The 14494-nt window shown below is 36.9% G+C and overlaps 2 protein-coding genes across 5 annotated transcripts; one reads left to right on the forward strand and one right to left on the reverse strand.

Moving 5' to 3' along the window:
* Nucleotides 1-2942: 2942 nt before the first annotated feature.
* On the forward strand, nt 2943-6900 carry LOC132186394 (protein CONSERVED IN THE GREEN LINEAGE AND DIATOMS 27, chloroplastic). Of its 2 annotated transcripts, XM_059600353.1 has the most exons (7): nt 2968-3351; nt 3694-3846; nt 4186-4263; nt 4952-5047; nt 6073-6108; nt 6328-6509; nt 6609-6900. In XM_059600353.1, the coding sequence occupies exons 1-7, from the start codon at nt 3136-3138 to the stop codon at nt 6769-6771; spliced, it is 924 nt and encodes a 307-aa protein (XP_059456336.1). In that variant the 5' UTR covers nt 2968-3135; the 3' UTR covers nt 6772-6900. The 2 variants fall into 2 exon arrangements, with proteins under 2 accessions (XP_059456337.1, XP_059456336.1); XM_059600354.1 differs by lacking the exon at nt 4186-4263 and having other exon boundaries at nt 2943-3351.
* Nucleotides 6901-6979: 79 nt separating this feature from the next.
* Nucleotides 6980-13237, reverse strand: LOC132186393 (uncharacterized). Of its 3 annotated transcripts, none has more exons than XM_059600352.1 (7): nt 12732-13237; nt 11187-12083; nt 10118-10203; nt 9135-9275; nt 7880-8351; nt 7660-7781; nt 6980-7290 (listed from the first exon to the last, which is right to left on the reverse strand). In XM_059600352.1, exons 1-5 carry the CDS (start codon nt 13218-13220, stop codon nt 8207-8209), a joined length of 1758 nt encoding a protein of 585 aa, XP_059456335.1. In that variant the 5' UTR covers nt 13221-13237; the 3' UTR covers nt 6980-7290; nt 7660-7781; nt 7880-8206. The 3 variants fall into 3 exon arrangements, with proteins under 3 accessions (XP_059456335.1, XP_059456334.1, XP_059456333.1); XM_059600351.1 differs by having other exon boundaries at nt 7432-7781; XM_059600350.1 differs by having other exon boundaries at nt 6980-7781.
* Between the last annotated feature and the right edge of the window lie 1257 nt (nt 13238-14494).

A 14494-nucleotide genomic window follows, 5' to 3' on the forward strand; every position in this document is an offset into this window, starting at 1 on the left:
AACGGATGGATTGACTTTGATTCTACTTATCAAATCGTGCTGGATTTTCATGTCCAGACAACTAATTGCATCATGTCATTTCGGTAGCTTCCAGGATTAGAAAAGAAGTTTCCTGTATTAGCGCATTGAACTTTCAAATTTTAAGAATGATGCTTTGATAAAACTTTTTAGAGGATGCTTTACTGCTCTTAAAATTCTTTCAATTTAATCTCTAACACATAAAAATAATTTATATTTTTTTTTAATAATTTGTGGTTCTTATATTATTTTTGAATGACATTAGTAAAAAAATTTGTGTTTTTTACTTGTTTAAACAGTTGACACTTCTAGATTTTGATTGAAAAAATTGTTGAAATTTTTTTTAAGGTTAAATACTTTATTTGTACATGAGTTTGCTTTTTTTTTTTTTTTTTTTTTAACCTAAGGTTCAAAAAGAGTCATATATGATGTCTGACTTACGGGAAAATACTTAGTACTTCCATTAGGTTTCGTCACACATGTCATTATATAAAAATGTTACGTGTCTTAAATTTTTTTTTTTAAAAAAAAATTAAACCTGAAAAAAAAATTTTGAAAAATTCATAGGGTGGCCGGCCACCCCCATTTTGGTCATTGAGGGTGGCCCAAGGCTGGTCTAGGTGTGGCTAAACCACCCCTAAGGTCCTTGGAAAAGCCACCCCCAATGGCCACAAAGGGGGTGGCCAAGGCCTTTGAGGGTGGCTTTGACCACCACCTTTTTGGCTATTGGGGGTGGCCGAACCACCCCCAGACAGGCCTTAGGGGTGGCTGGGCACCTCATGAATTTTTATTTTTTATTTTTTATTTTTTATTTTTGTAGGTTTAATTTTTCTATTATTATTATTTTTTTTAGGGCATGTGACATTTTGTTAGTTTTGGTTAGCGAAGGTACTCAGTTGGCATTTTCCTTTAAATAAGATTTATGACCTTTTTGTACCCTAGGTGAGAAAAAAATAAAAACTGCAAATCTAGATACTAATAAAGTATTTAACCCAAAATTTTAAAATCTAATTTGTAAGAAATTTATATCCAAAATCATTTTCAGCTAATTTATATTCAATTATTTTGATGTTTTTAAGAATGATGTATACTTGTTGAGCTGTTTATTAATATTTTTGTTTTAAGAAAAAAAAAATAGTGGAAAATGGGATATAACTGTTTTCTCGCCGCTTAGGATTAAAATAAAAGATAGAGAGAGAAGAGACAGAAACGAACCAAATCGAAGCAGAAGCGGATCTTGCCGGTTGCCACAATCTAAATCCCAGAAAAGTTTTCACTTTTCTGTCAGCCCACCTCTGTTGAAGCACGAGATGGATTAGACTGATTGCAGATCATGTTGGAGATGATGGAAAGCATTTGCCATGATATGACTGCTTGCAATGATGTACACACGCAATAACCCCCAAATTTAGAAGGAACTTGTCTGGTAGAGGGATTAAAGGTCCCTTCCAGGGCATGTGATTCCTTTAATTCAAACCAAACGTGCACCATAAAACAAGAGAAAAATGTAAGAGCAATAGCAGAAATTATTGCCTTATAAAGATCACTATATGGTCAAATCATTAGCTTTAAACTCTTCCAATGACATTATACAATCAAGAAGAAACGGAGGGTGAACAGGAATTCAATCTTTTCTTTTTCTTTTTCCTTTTTTTTAAATTGGTGTTCTAAACTGGGAAAGCAATAGTAAAACTATTATATCATTTGGCCTTAAAGACTTGTAAATGAGCTATCTAGAGCACGAAATGGTGAACTCCTCAACTCGTAAATACTGTTATTTATTAATACTAACGGATAAAATAAGTGTAAATAACAAGGGTATCATTCTATTTGCACTATACTATATCGACAAAGTATAACTCACTTGAATTGGAATGTTTTACATGTTTTGAATTGCTCTTGAGTTCAAATCTTGTCATTATTTTCAATAGAAAACACATTATGTGTATTTGGCACGCACGTCTTAATTATTTTAAAATTACAAATTTAACTACGTGGTGAAACTAAACCATTTAAAAAAATATATTTAAAAAAATTAATACAAAAGTGGCTAATATGGGATGGTCAGTCATCCCCCTGTTGTAGTTTTTGTTTGAATGTAGCTTATATCCCATGATTCTTTTACCAGAGATCTTCTATTAAAAAATGAATGGACAAGACTATATGATTAAAGAAAAAGTTGAGGAAAAAAATCTAGTCTCTCAATTTTTAAAAGTTTAAAAAAGACATTGCCAATTAGATAATAATTTGAGAGAAATATGTAGGACTTTTTTCAAAAGTTATTCGATGACAAATTCATTGGATGAAAGCCATATCCTTTTTATTCTTGATGAAAAGAAAAAAATCTTTCACTCTTGCAATAGTTCTTTTTTTCCTTTTCTAAAAGGGTATAATTTCACAATTACGATAAATTAGCAACTTCAAAATAGCTGAGACGCAAGTGCTAGTCACGTGGAACGTATTCCATCCAACAGGGCAACCTGAAACATTTTTGTAATTTTAAATTCAAGTTATAATGAGTCATAGTCTGAAGATATAAGTGCTAGAGTGGTATTTAATGGTAAAATTTACCCTAAAATAGCCATCCAATTGAGAAATTCACTGGTCTTGGTCTTGCTCACTCTCAGCCCGTGCAAACATCAGGAAAGTACTCGAAATTGCGTGCAAGGGAACACTTGCCACGTTGCTAAAGCAAGCCTGTGCCTTCGCTCTTCCAAACCACAAAAATTAAGCACAACGACCACAACATTTGGATAATCGAAGTTCTAAGCCCATCAAGTGAACGGTATAAAACAAAGCACGTGGACACCAAGCTTGTACACATTACCAACTCAAATAGTGCCACGCTGAAATGGCAGTTCCTCATTGGTGCCTGTTCTGTCCCATTGGCAAAAAAATGGTCCCCGTCATGAAGCAACAAAATCCTTTTGTATCCATTATTCCCCTCCACGTAAATAATACATGGTCTCTTAAAGACACACCACTAGTCCTCTAACCATAGAGCGTAGAATCCCTGTTCCTCCTATCTTCCTCCAAACTTAAACAAGAATCGAACAGAGAAATTAAATCAGAATATTGCCTCTGACTGCACCTATCATTGTCAGATTCTGGAAATAAATGCTCAGGTTAAATGTGTATTGCTCTCTGATTCCCAGTTCAAGCCATGTCAAGCTTGGAAGCAGCTACGGTTCGTGGATCATTCACTATCACAGGACTTGGAAACCGAGTCAGGGGATTTCCGTCAAGGCCTTGAAAGATGGGGAAACAAGCGGATTCCGGGGTCGGAGTTGGGACCCTGGGTTGGAAATTGAGGTTCCTTTTGAACAAAGGCCGGTATGTTCACACTATAACTATGTAGTTGTTGTCGGGAAAAGAGTATATACCTGTTATGGTAACTGCTTTCTTCATTAGTCCCTGGAAACCATCAAGCAGAGAAAACAACACTTTTCTGTTGAACTTTATCGTTGCACTAACCCCTTAAACCATCAATATATATAACTTTCTCGCTAGTCTCATGTTATGGAAAAGAAGGGGATAAACGTGGATAATTTCAAAAGCATGATAGTGGGTGAAGCCACTCATTGGTGGAGAAAACTTATTCAATAGATTCAGGCATATCATATCATGTGTTGTTTGCCAATTCAAATACTTACAGTTATTTGCTTTCTGTCATAGGTGAACGAGTACTCATCTCTAAAAGATGGAGCCCTATATTCATGGGGGGAACTTCGTCCTGGGCCATTTTTCCTTCGTCTTGGAGGCCTCTGGTTAGTAGCTTTCACTAGTCTAGGAGTACCAATTGCAGCTGCAAGCTTTAATCCTTCAAGGGTAAGACCAAAATGAAGCCACCTCTTTTGTGTACAAGTACTGACTTTTTTCTCTTTTGGCCCGTTTGTTAATAAATATTACAAGAAATATTTCCTGAACAAGAGCAGAACACGTACGAACCATCATAATTGATCTACAAGAAGACTGTCTCAAAAACCACAAGCTCTTTATATTTAGAACAATACTTGATCTTAGCAAAATTACACAGAGACAATTAATAACATAGTTTCACACCAACATGGGCAGAATACCTGTAAAACCCAGCAAGGTATATTTTCATTGTTGAAAAATCTTTCTGCTAGTATTATGTTTACAATTCTTTATGTTCCAACCTTGCAGGAACCTCTAAGATTTCTGCTAGCAGCTGGAACAGGAACTCTGTTCCTTGTGTCATTAATTGTCTTAAGAATTTACCTGGTATCTTCTCCTCCTTCTTCATCGTGCTAGTCTTTTCATATCTGGAGTGTGTGGGTTTAACTTTGACAGCAAGCAGTTGCAGGGGAAATTTTTGAGAGAATAGTTACAAAGGCTACCTATTAAATGATAGATACAAAACATTAGAATGGTCTGTTGCACTCTTACAACAATTAAAGAATTGCTCTGGAAAGCGTTTGCTATTTCAATTGTTTATCTTTCACTTACCAATCCAGGGTGACAGAAAACGATATTGTTTAAATAGTTTTCTAGTTATGGGCACAGCCAGGAAACAAAAGCGCCATCCTCTAGATATTGTTAAGTGGGTTCACACATTGACAGATTCAACAGCACTGTAAATATATATAATTGTTCTGAAACTCTTTTTAATATTTTTGTGGACCAATTTGGGAAGATACCCACATGGACGCTAAAATCCTTTACGGGAGACATTATGAGTTCAACCCAAGAGGCTTACACCAAATAGAGACCACACCAACAACCTAATCCAAGTAACAAATAAGAGAGAGAGCTTCTGAAATACACAATTAGAAGGACCTTGTGGCAATATAGACATGCACAACCTCAGCAGCATTCACAGGACTTGTTAACAGCTGTCAGGTTTAAATATGAAACATCATTCACTAGTATTCTTATAACTGATAAACGATTTGAATAATGTGTATTGCAGGGATGGAGTTATGTTGGTGATAGACTTCTATCAGCAGTAATACCCTACGAAGAGAGTGGATGGTATGATGGGCAAATGTGGGTAAAGCCACCCGAGGTTAGCAACCTTTTTGTATCTATCTATCTGTCTTTCTTTCTTGTGAGGAGACCAGGGGAATAATTAGCAACAGGCAAATACTGTGAGATTGTGAATGCCTTCTATTCCTTGATTCTGGGTATTTGTAACAAAGATGTATTTCTGCTACTGAATACTTAATTGCAAACCTCAACCAGAATGTGCCAGTAAAATAATGAAAAGTGGATTAGTTAACCTCTTAAGAGTACTTCGACCAAAAAATCCTACAGGTTTTTAACCAAAAGACAGTCTATAGATAGATTCAATACAGGACAAGGTCTGCAGAAGAGCCGAATGATCACATATGGCTGTGACGGGAGTGTTCAGATTTTGATTTTTCTCTGCTGAAGATGTATTACTATGGCTTAACAGTAAAGCTCAGTAGTTCACAAGGTTGCCACCATTTGTGTGTATGTGCATGCAACATGCTGTGCAGAATTTCCTATTTAATGAGCAGGATCATTAGAGATACTGGAAATTTTAGTATAGAACATTGCCATCCCAAGCAATCAGCAAAACATAAGTCTGAAACTTCAGAACTGTCGACAATAACCTATTAAGCTTCATAAGTTGAAAAATCATATAGGGCCACGTAAGAGGGTATATTTAATATCAGAATAAACAAAATGCTTTAATGCAAGCAAATCCAGATAATTACATCTATTGGTGTTAACTGCACTAGAACATTCCATTCTGCCACCTTGCTTCAATTGGTACAATCGGATGGCAGCCAATAACTCAGTGAAGGATCCAAATACCTGGTGTAAATCAGGTATATAGTCTTAAACCAGCATCTAAAAGACAAACAAGTAAAATTTTAGATAATTTTATGACTTTCAGCTATAGTTGTTCAAGAGACGACCACAAATTGAGCATTCTTTTTGATGACAAGACAGAATGTGTACAGTGTACAGTAAGAAGGTCATAAGTTATTTTCATTCTGCTCAGCAGGCTCATAAAGGTAGCAACTATCGAAAACTAATAATTCATTTTTTCTTACGTTGCAGATCCTGGCTCGTGATAGACTGTTGGGCTCTTACAAGGTATTAATCAATGCAAATGACTTCGCTAATCCTTGAGTTGAGAAGTACCGCAACCTAACTAGATTACCTGCAATGAAACATCACACGCACACATACACAGAGCTTAATGAAAGGAAACCAATATAATTGTCGTAAGAATTGTGGTGGTATGGTGTGCACTACAGTTTATGCTGCTTTTTAGTGGACTATGAAATTCATGCTGAAAATTAATGCCTCTAGGTTAAGCCAGTCATCAAAAGGCTGAAACAGACACTAGTAGGAACAGGGGTATTACTTGTTACAGCAGTTTTGCTATTCATCTTTGCTACACCAGTGGAGCAATTTTTTCAAACCACCTTTGGCACAAAAGGAAACCCATCAGACGTTCCAGCTTCAAAGATCAGCACAAAGCTTAATATAAGGTATAAATACATCAACAGAGATTCTAATCATGCCGTTAACTATGCTGCTAATATACTCCTACTATGTCCTCACAAAGTCTTTTTTGTAAAATCATGTAGAAAAGAGGAATTGCTTAAATTGCCAACCGAGGTGATGGCTGATGACGATCTAGCAGCAGCAGCTGCTCAGGCTGCTGATGGAAGACCAGTCTATTGCAGAGATAGGTTTTACCGTGCATTAGCAGGTGGACAGTACTGCAAATGGGAGGATTTAGTCAAATAATGGGAAAGGAGGAGGCACGAATCATAATAAATTTTAATATGATCATTCTGCTTTGTGATTTCTATTTACTAGATGTTAACATTCAAAGTTTTATCCCATTATTTTAAGGAAATCATTTACATTGTTTGACGAATCAGAAGCATAGCCAAAGTGTTGAAGTAAGTGGTGGAGAATATTTTGGAACACAAAAATAAGCACTGCTGTGGGAAATAATGCAGAAACCTGTACATGTAATTCATTAATGGAAAAAAGACAACATAACCCAAACTTTCAAAAAAAGACTCAGCTTTTTATGATAAGGAGAAGTACATCATAAACACGAGAAAGCAGCTAAGGCAAACCTAAATACATATGACAGGATATAGTTCAACTACCGCTAAATTCTTCACACAGTAGCCTCCACCAGACTTGCAATTGACCTGCTACAAAAAAGTGTTATTCTTCTGTCTTCAGTCTCCACATCATTAGCGATGATATTCCAAGAGATATGATCCCTTCTTTCAATGCCTCAGAACAGCTCTGAAACCAATTCAGTCAGAAGTGAACAGAAGAAGTCACTTTTACACCACATACTACCAGACATCGCTGGACAGGAACATTCCTTACACGTTCAAGGAATCTTATCAGAAAAAAGAAAGGCAAACAATTTCCTGGATATACCGTAAATAGCATCTTTGATTCTTCATGAATACCAACACAAGACACAGGATGATAAATTCTGTAGAAACCACTGCCAATGCAACTTGGGTTTTTTATGGCCTTGATCAAATGAATAGTTATGCGAAATCAACAGCTAGAGCTATAGGAAAGGGCACCCCTTAAACCATTCCTTTCAAAATTCAGGAATGGTCGGATGATTGACTCACAAAGACTCATTACGCTACTTACAATCTCATGAAACAAACAGGAACCATAAACTCAGTTTATTGCCTGAATAATGCCAGCCTCCTTCCTGCTCTGCTTCATCCCTGGTCCTATAGCGCAAGTAGTAGTCTTAATCTCCACAACCCCTAAAACCAAACCAATGGGGGTAAAGATATTATCTATGTTGAGTAGGATTGGCTAATGGAAAGCAAGGTAAAGCAGGAAGGGCTACCTGTTCACTTACCCGTTCATAGTTCCATTAGTGGGCACGAAGGTAGACCTAGAGGTCGACAACCCCCTTTTCAGATAGCTGATCCCTTCATATCATCAGAAAGTCCCTTCCAGTGATATATGGATATTCTAAAAACTTGTTCTTCAATGGTATACCAACTCCAAAGGACCGTCTTTGTTAACCCTAATAGCAGGATAAGAGATTTTTTCTTTTGCATAAATAGCTGCCAGCAACTTAGCTTTCTGAAGACCTTGTAACTGAATATGAATCCTAAATCAACAGGGTCCTTTCACCTCAGGAATGAAGCATTTATAGCATCAGAAAACTGTGGTATCCATCCTAAACAATTTTCTTGCACCAACTGAGAATTCTAAACAGCTTTCCTCCAACGATGTCCCTAACTGTTCGTTGCCTTCTTTTTGAATCTTCAAGATCTAGAGTTCTATATGCAAGCGCAAGCAAATATATCGCTGGATGGAGTCTCCTGCACATAAAAAATGAAATAAAGTAAGGGTGCACTTCCAAATTGCAGTATCTTTGACTTGTGTTAGCTAAATTTGATGCATCAACTTCTCCAAATCAAGTAAGTACCTATAAGGTATGCATCCATTACAATGAATCATAGCCTGTTTTTTGTGTTATTTGGTTTGAGCATATAGTTCACATTATTACTTCCATTGCATTTGATTCTAATTCATTATATCCTATATTCTTCATTTTTAATTATACCTTCCTTGTATCCTATATTGTCCATTATTAATTATTCTCTGCCAAAGATATCCCAAATTCTATAGTTATCAATTATGAAAGTTGGGTGGGGTAACATAAAAATAATCTTCAATTTCTTTCTTTTTATCTTTTGACTAGTCGGATGAACTTTAATTATGCTTTATAGTAGCTAGGATGGGGATGACCTTATTATTTTTTGGTTGTCATAAATTAAAGAGGTTTCGAGTCTAAAAATTGGCTTGTAACAAAGGCAGGCACCTTTAATTAAAAGAACCAAAAAACAAACTGAAATTTGAAGAATAGCTGAAGAAAAATAAGATTCAATTTCAATCTCATTTCTCAAGCCACGTGCCAACTTGCCATATTCTTTAACACTAAAATTACCCATTCTATACATTTGGCTATTGTTCTATCAAAGTTGAAGTTGATTCCAAACAAGTTTTGAAGTAAAATATCCGTCCTAGACTATTTAGTGGGCAATCACACAACAAACAGAAACAGCTCAAGCAGTTGCTAAGGCTACATGTTAAGAACTTACTTGTCAAATTCTTCACTAGCATCAAAGCCATCCCAATATCTTTGTGATGGGACAGTCCGACCTTTCTTATCTCTGCCAAATGTTTCAACATACCAACCACCAATGTCATGCATGCCACATCGAGGCTCAAACAGCCAAAATCTGTTGAAGTAGGTTCAGAAGATCAAGGAGTACTAAGTAGGATTTCTATGAAGAGATTTCATATGGTACGTGCAAGAGACAGTAACACATGACATTTACAAATATTGATTTTGTTGATTGCATACACGTATCAACCTTAGCTTGAGAAGAATTAGTAGTTTGTATTTCTTTGGGTATCATCTTCAATGTCTTATGCACCCTAATCACAGAAGATGGAAGCTTTAGACTATTTCAGGAAGGCATTACTCAACTAACCTTGGTGGGTATTTAACTATTTATCCAAAGTGGCTGCTAATAAAACACAGCCAAAAAAAGAAACACAGCCCAAATCAAATTCACCATATTGGCCAATAAACTCAGTTATTTTCAAAAGAGAACTAATAATAACACCATTCCCAAAGCTCATAGAAACAAAAAGAACCAATAACGCTAACAACAAAAGCACCAATGCTTCTGGGTTTCAACAAAATCTGGAGAAACATATGTAGTCTAAATATCTCACTAAGTTTTCGTCTGGTGACATCAAACCTTAAAAAAAATGAACATATAATAAGGAACAAAGGACAACTACGCATGACCAAAATCACATGGTTCTTTGACTGCAGACTGAACCCAATGACAGGCAACCGAAACTTATTTACAAGCAAATATTAAAGATTATCAGTGAAACCCATTAGAACAAAAGCTCACAGCCACAAAAACATAAAGGGATTTGGAGCAAAGCAAATTTCATTTTGCAGCTTCAATATTTGGGGTGAGAGATAAACTGATTTGAGTAGTGAAAATAGTTATAACTCATCCATTATTAGGATTTAAGAAATTCCATAGCTGCCATAGCTTACTTGCTTGGGGGTAAACGGGCTCTACTGCATCTACACTCACAAACAGAAACTTCTTCTTGCACACGATACCAGTGCATGTGCTTCACCTAAAAACAAGAAGAAAAACTAAATCAATACATATTACAAATTCAGGCTGTATATTGAACCAATTTATCCAAAATAGAGCTCATCTGGCACTGTAGAATTACAATCATACAAACAGAAATGGATATCACGTGAGGCAATCACCTATGGTTGACTCCAAATATAGCTCCAAAAAGTTCTTAACGTATGAATTATCTTAATGTAAATGGGAGCTTATGCAAGAGGCCAGGAGGTGACCCTAGAATGAGGGACAACTAAACATCAGTCAGGCAAATGTGGTGGATAAGATGTACACCAATGCAAAAACATTTTCCTGGCATATACGAAGCCCGCTAAAAGAAAAGAGACACCCAAATCAGCAATGATGCTGGAAAACTGAAAAGTATGTAAAAACTAGAGTAATACAAAGGATGTTGTCCATGGTCCTCAAATTTCATAGTATTTTTTTCAATCAAAAGCTATAAAGGAACAAAAATTTTATCCAATCGTGCCTGCCACAACAAAAAGCTTTTCTTCAAGTAATCTTTTCAACTGTTTGCAAATGGTTCTTGGGGGGGTGCATCATGCAACTTAGCCAATCAAAAGGTGCATCCTCTAATGATATGCATCCGTAGATGCAACAAGCAACTATATCAAATTTAGTACCTTCAGCGATATTACATCAGTATATAAAGTATGCAAGGTCATTGGACACCCTAGCATTTCTCCATTAGAGGTTAAAAGGAAACCAAGAGATAGTTCTCATTGTCAACAATACCAATTCAGTTGTAGATCTAATCATATTCAATCAGTTGGAAATGATTTAAAATATCTATCACGCAGCATATGCAAGAAACCACTATCATGCAGGGACTACGATCTACCTTTGCTCTGACAGAAAATGAAACAGAAACAAGAGAGAATTGTAATAATATCAGATAAGACTAAAACTTGGCAAGGATGAAAGTTAAAAACATAATAACTGAAGGGAACCAGTTTTACAAACCAGCAATGTTCTGTGCTTCATAATCACATGGGTTTTTGTACCATTGCTATCATATACAAAGCAAGACCCTTCATCTGGGCTAGTCCCCAGTCCAATTATAGTTCCCAATGGAATCTTTGATCCAACTGCACCACCAGAAAACTGATCTGTGGAGAACTCATCGGTAATATGCATGGATGGATCTTCATGTGAGCTAAGAAATACATGTATCTGATCTTGAGCCTCTTCATTCTGTATATCATCGCAATGACTTTTAGGAGGCACTCTAGTGGCCACAGCAACCACTCTTCTAGATACATGCAACTCTAGATTTTTATATGCATCTGAAGTGTGCTCGGTAACATTCCGTGATTGCATCAAAGGAGTTCCAAAATCATCCACGCCTTCAGAGCTCATGTGGCTGCCCATATTCTGAAAGGTTGGACAGATGCCCAAATCTATAGATGCAAACGAAGTTAATTTTTCATTACTGGCAAAAGATATTTCAGGAATCCTATTGACCAGGCAGACCATCCCAAAAAGATCACGCCCTGAAACCAAGTGCAAAACCTCAGGAGTTTCATAGACAGACCTCTCCTCAGCTTCAAAGCGGTCAGGAAGAAGATCCATTGACTCAATTATTGGGCCATAGAACGCTGCATGTATGGCTGAATAAAAATCCCTTTCAAGCACATCAAAATAGCCTGTTCCAAGAACCACCTTCTTCTCTGACACTATATCATTTATAGCATATCTATACCACTTTAACCATTCAACAACTTCCATCTGCTTAAATGTTGTTATATGGGATCTATATGTTGATAACCTTGTTCCTTGTCTCGAATGTTTCTGCAAAAGCCTTCTCTGCCATAACAGATACCCGTCATAATGGGCCCTCTTCTCAGAATCTGAAAGAATCTGCAATCCATTATTGATTATTCTGTGAGGTCAGAATACCCTGTAATGTCAAAGCATACCACAAAAACTGAACATTACCATTACCCACTATAAATGCACATTCCAGCACATATAACACTTCAGTTTAGAACTTCCTCTAGCAAACATAGACTCCTACAGTCCTACTGACAATACCATTACCCACAGTCACAGAAATGTGTACATGACCGTATAAACATATTATCAGTATCAAAAGATATTCCGGCTAGACGCTCATCCAAATATATCAGTTCTTTGAAGCAAGAAACAAGCACTACTTTCAATTTACTATTATACTCAGATACTACAAGCCAATAGAGGACAGAAGATAAGATATTCAACTTAGCCCTTCCAATTCATTCCCTTTCATCATGTCAAAAGATTGGATTTAAGCTCCTTACAAGGCCAGCCTAATCACTAGCAAAGCACTCCGTACCTATAATCAGCATTCAGTAAAAATTCAATTTCCAAATCAATATACTACGAAGCCAAAACAATTCGATGATTCGTTCTACTCTAGAAACTCAAATTCAGCTACAAATCACAAAAAAAAATTGAAAAACAAACACATTCAACAATACATTTATGATAGATAACCAGATTAGACTACTAGAGCTGAGAGCACAGCACCTCATAGGCCGCAAGGATTTGCACGAACCGCTGAGAAGCAGCCGAATCGTTCTTCGACTCGACGAGGTCAGGGTGAGTTTCTTTAGCCAATTTTCGAAATGAAGCTTTGATTTCGGCGAACGAGCTGGTCTCCGATACTCCTAAGAGATCGTACGCGTTCTCGCCCGGGTACTCAGTCCGAGACGACTCAGTGCCGCTGCTGAACCACCGAGTTCCACGAATCGGATACAAGCACTTAGTGTTGCTGTAATTTAGTTGAGCTGAGATTTTAGAAATTCGTCGGCGAAGATAGTCCCCGGCAACGGCGGCGAGAGAAGCCATTTTCTTTCTTCCTCTTCTTTTTTTTTTTTTTTTTTTTTTGGGTTTTCGGAATATTTGGAAATTATGATGCAATCGGGAGGTTGGAGTCTGACGTGGCGACAAACAGTGAAGGATACTTATTACTACGAGATTTGCTACAATGCATTCTACCACCCATCTCTCCACCATCTTTCCTCTTTCAACTTCTTGATTTTTCAAAAAAAATACAAGAGGGAGGAGATGGTGGGAAATGGTGGGAAGATGGGTGAAAGAATGCAAAAAAGCATTTGCCTATTACTTACAATAGAGAGGGCGGAGGAATAGGATCGTGGATTTGTGATCTCGGATGCTAGAAGCCTAGAATACATTCCCCTCACCATCTCCCCAACATCGTCCCTTTTTCAACATTTTGATTTTTTTTTTTTTTAAAAGAAAAATAGCATTTGCCTTTGTGATTGGTTTGTGCACCGGCACTAGGGGTGGGAATCGGTCAAAACGGTCCGATTTTAGCTCTTATCGGTTATTAACCGATAATTTTCGGTTAAACGGTTTCTTAACCGATAAGAATTTTAACCGAAATTATCGGTTATAACAGTACACGGTTAAACGGTTCGGTTAAACCGGTTAACCAATTATAAATCTCACTTTATTCAGTGTTCTTTACTTCTCTAACTCCCAAGCACCAAAAGGCAAAAACTCTTCCCTGAATGAAATCATTGATGCTAAAAAGAGACGTATGTGAGAGCAGATGGGGGCGGATGTTGCGAGAACTAGAAAGAGAAAAATAATAATAATAATAGGGAAGAAACCCATTCTCCTACAATGGTGAGAAGGAAAAGAAAGAAAAACAATGAGGAAGAAAGAGTCTGCTGCGTGGGAGGAGGAGAAAAAAAAAAGAAAAGAAATATGTGGCGTGGGAATTGGGAAGAGAAGGAAAATAAGGAAAAACAATGAAGAAGAAAGAGTATGTTGTGTGGGAGGAGGAGAAAAAGAAAAGAAAAGAAATATGTGGCGTGGGAATTGGGAAAAAAAATGGTGAGAAGGAAAATAAAGAAAAACAAAGGAAGAAAGAGTCTATAGCCCAACCACGAGGATTTGAGCCTTGTGCTCTAGTTCCCTACCAACTGAACTAGACTAGTTTTGTTACTAGTCTTCCCCCATACCGGTTCTTATCGGTTAAAACGGTTAATCGATAACAAATGGTTAACCGAACCGAACCGATAAGAATTTCGGTACAACATTTTTAACCAATAAGAATATCGGTTAAACGGTTACGGTTAATATCGGTTCGGTCGAAGCCGGTAGACGGCCGGTTAAACAGTAACGGTTAATTTGCCCACCCCTAACCGGCACAGTACATTTTATTTGAACAATTTCCTTTGAATGAGCAGCAGTCTAAATTATAACAATAAATACTTTTTAAAAAAAAATATTGGTCATTAGAGGAACAAAATCATGAAGAA

Source organism: Corylus avellana, chromosome ca7 (assembly GCF_901000735.1).
Source record: "Corylus avellana chromosome ca7, CavTom2PMs-1.0".
Lineage (NCBI taxonomy): Eukaryota > Viridiplantae > Streptophyta > Magnoliopsida > Fagales > Betulaceae > Corylus > Corylus avellana.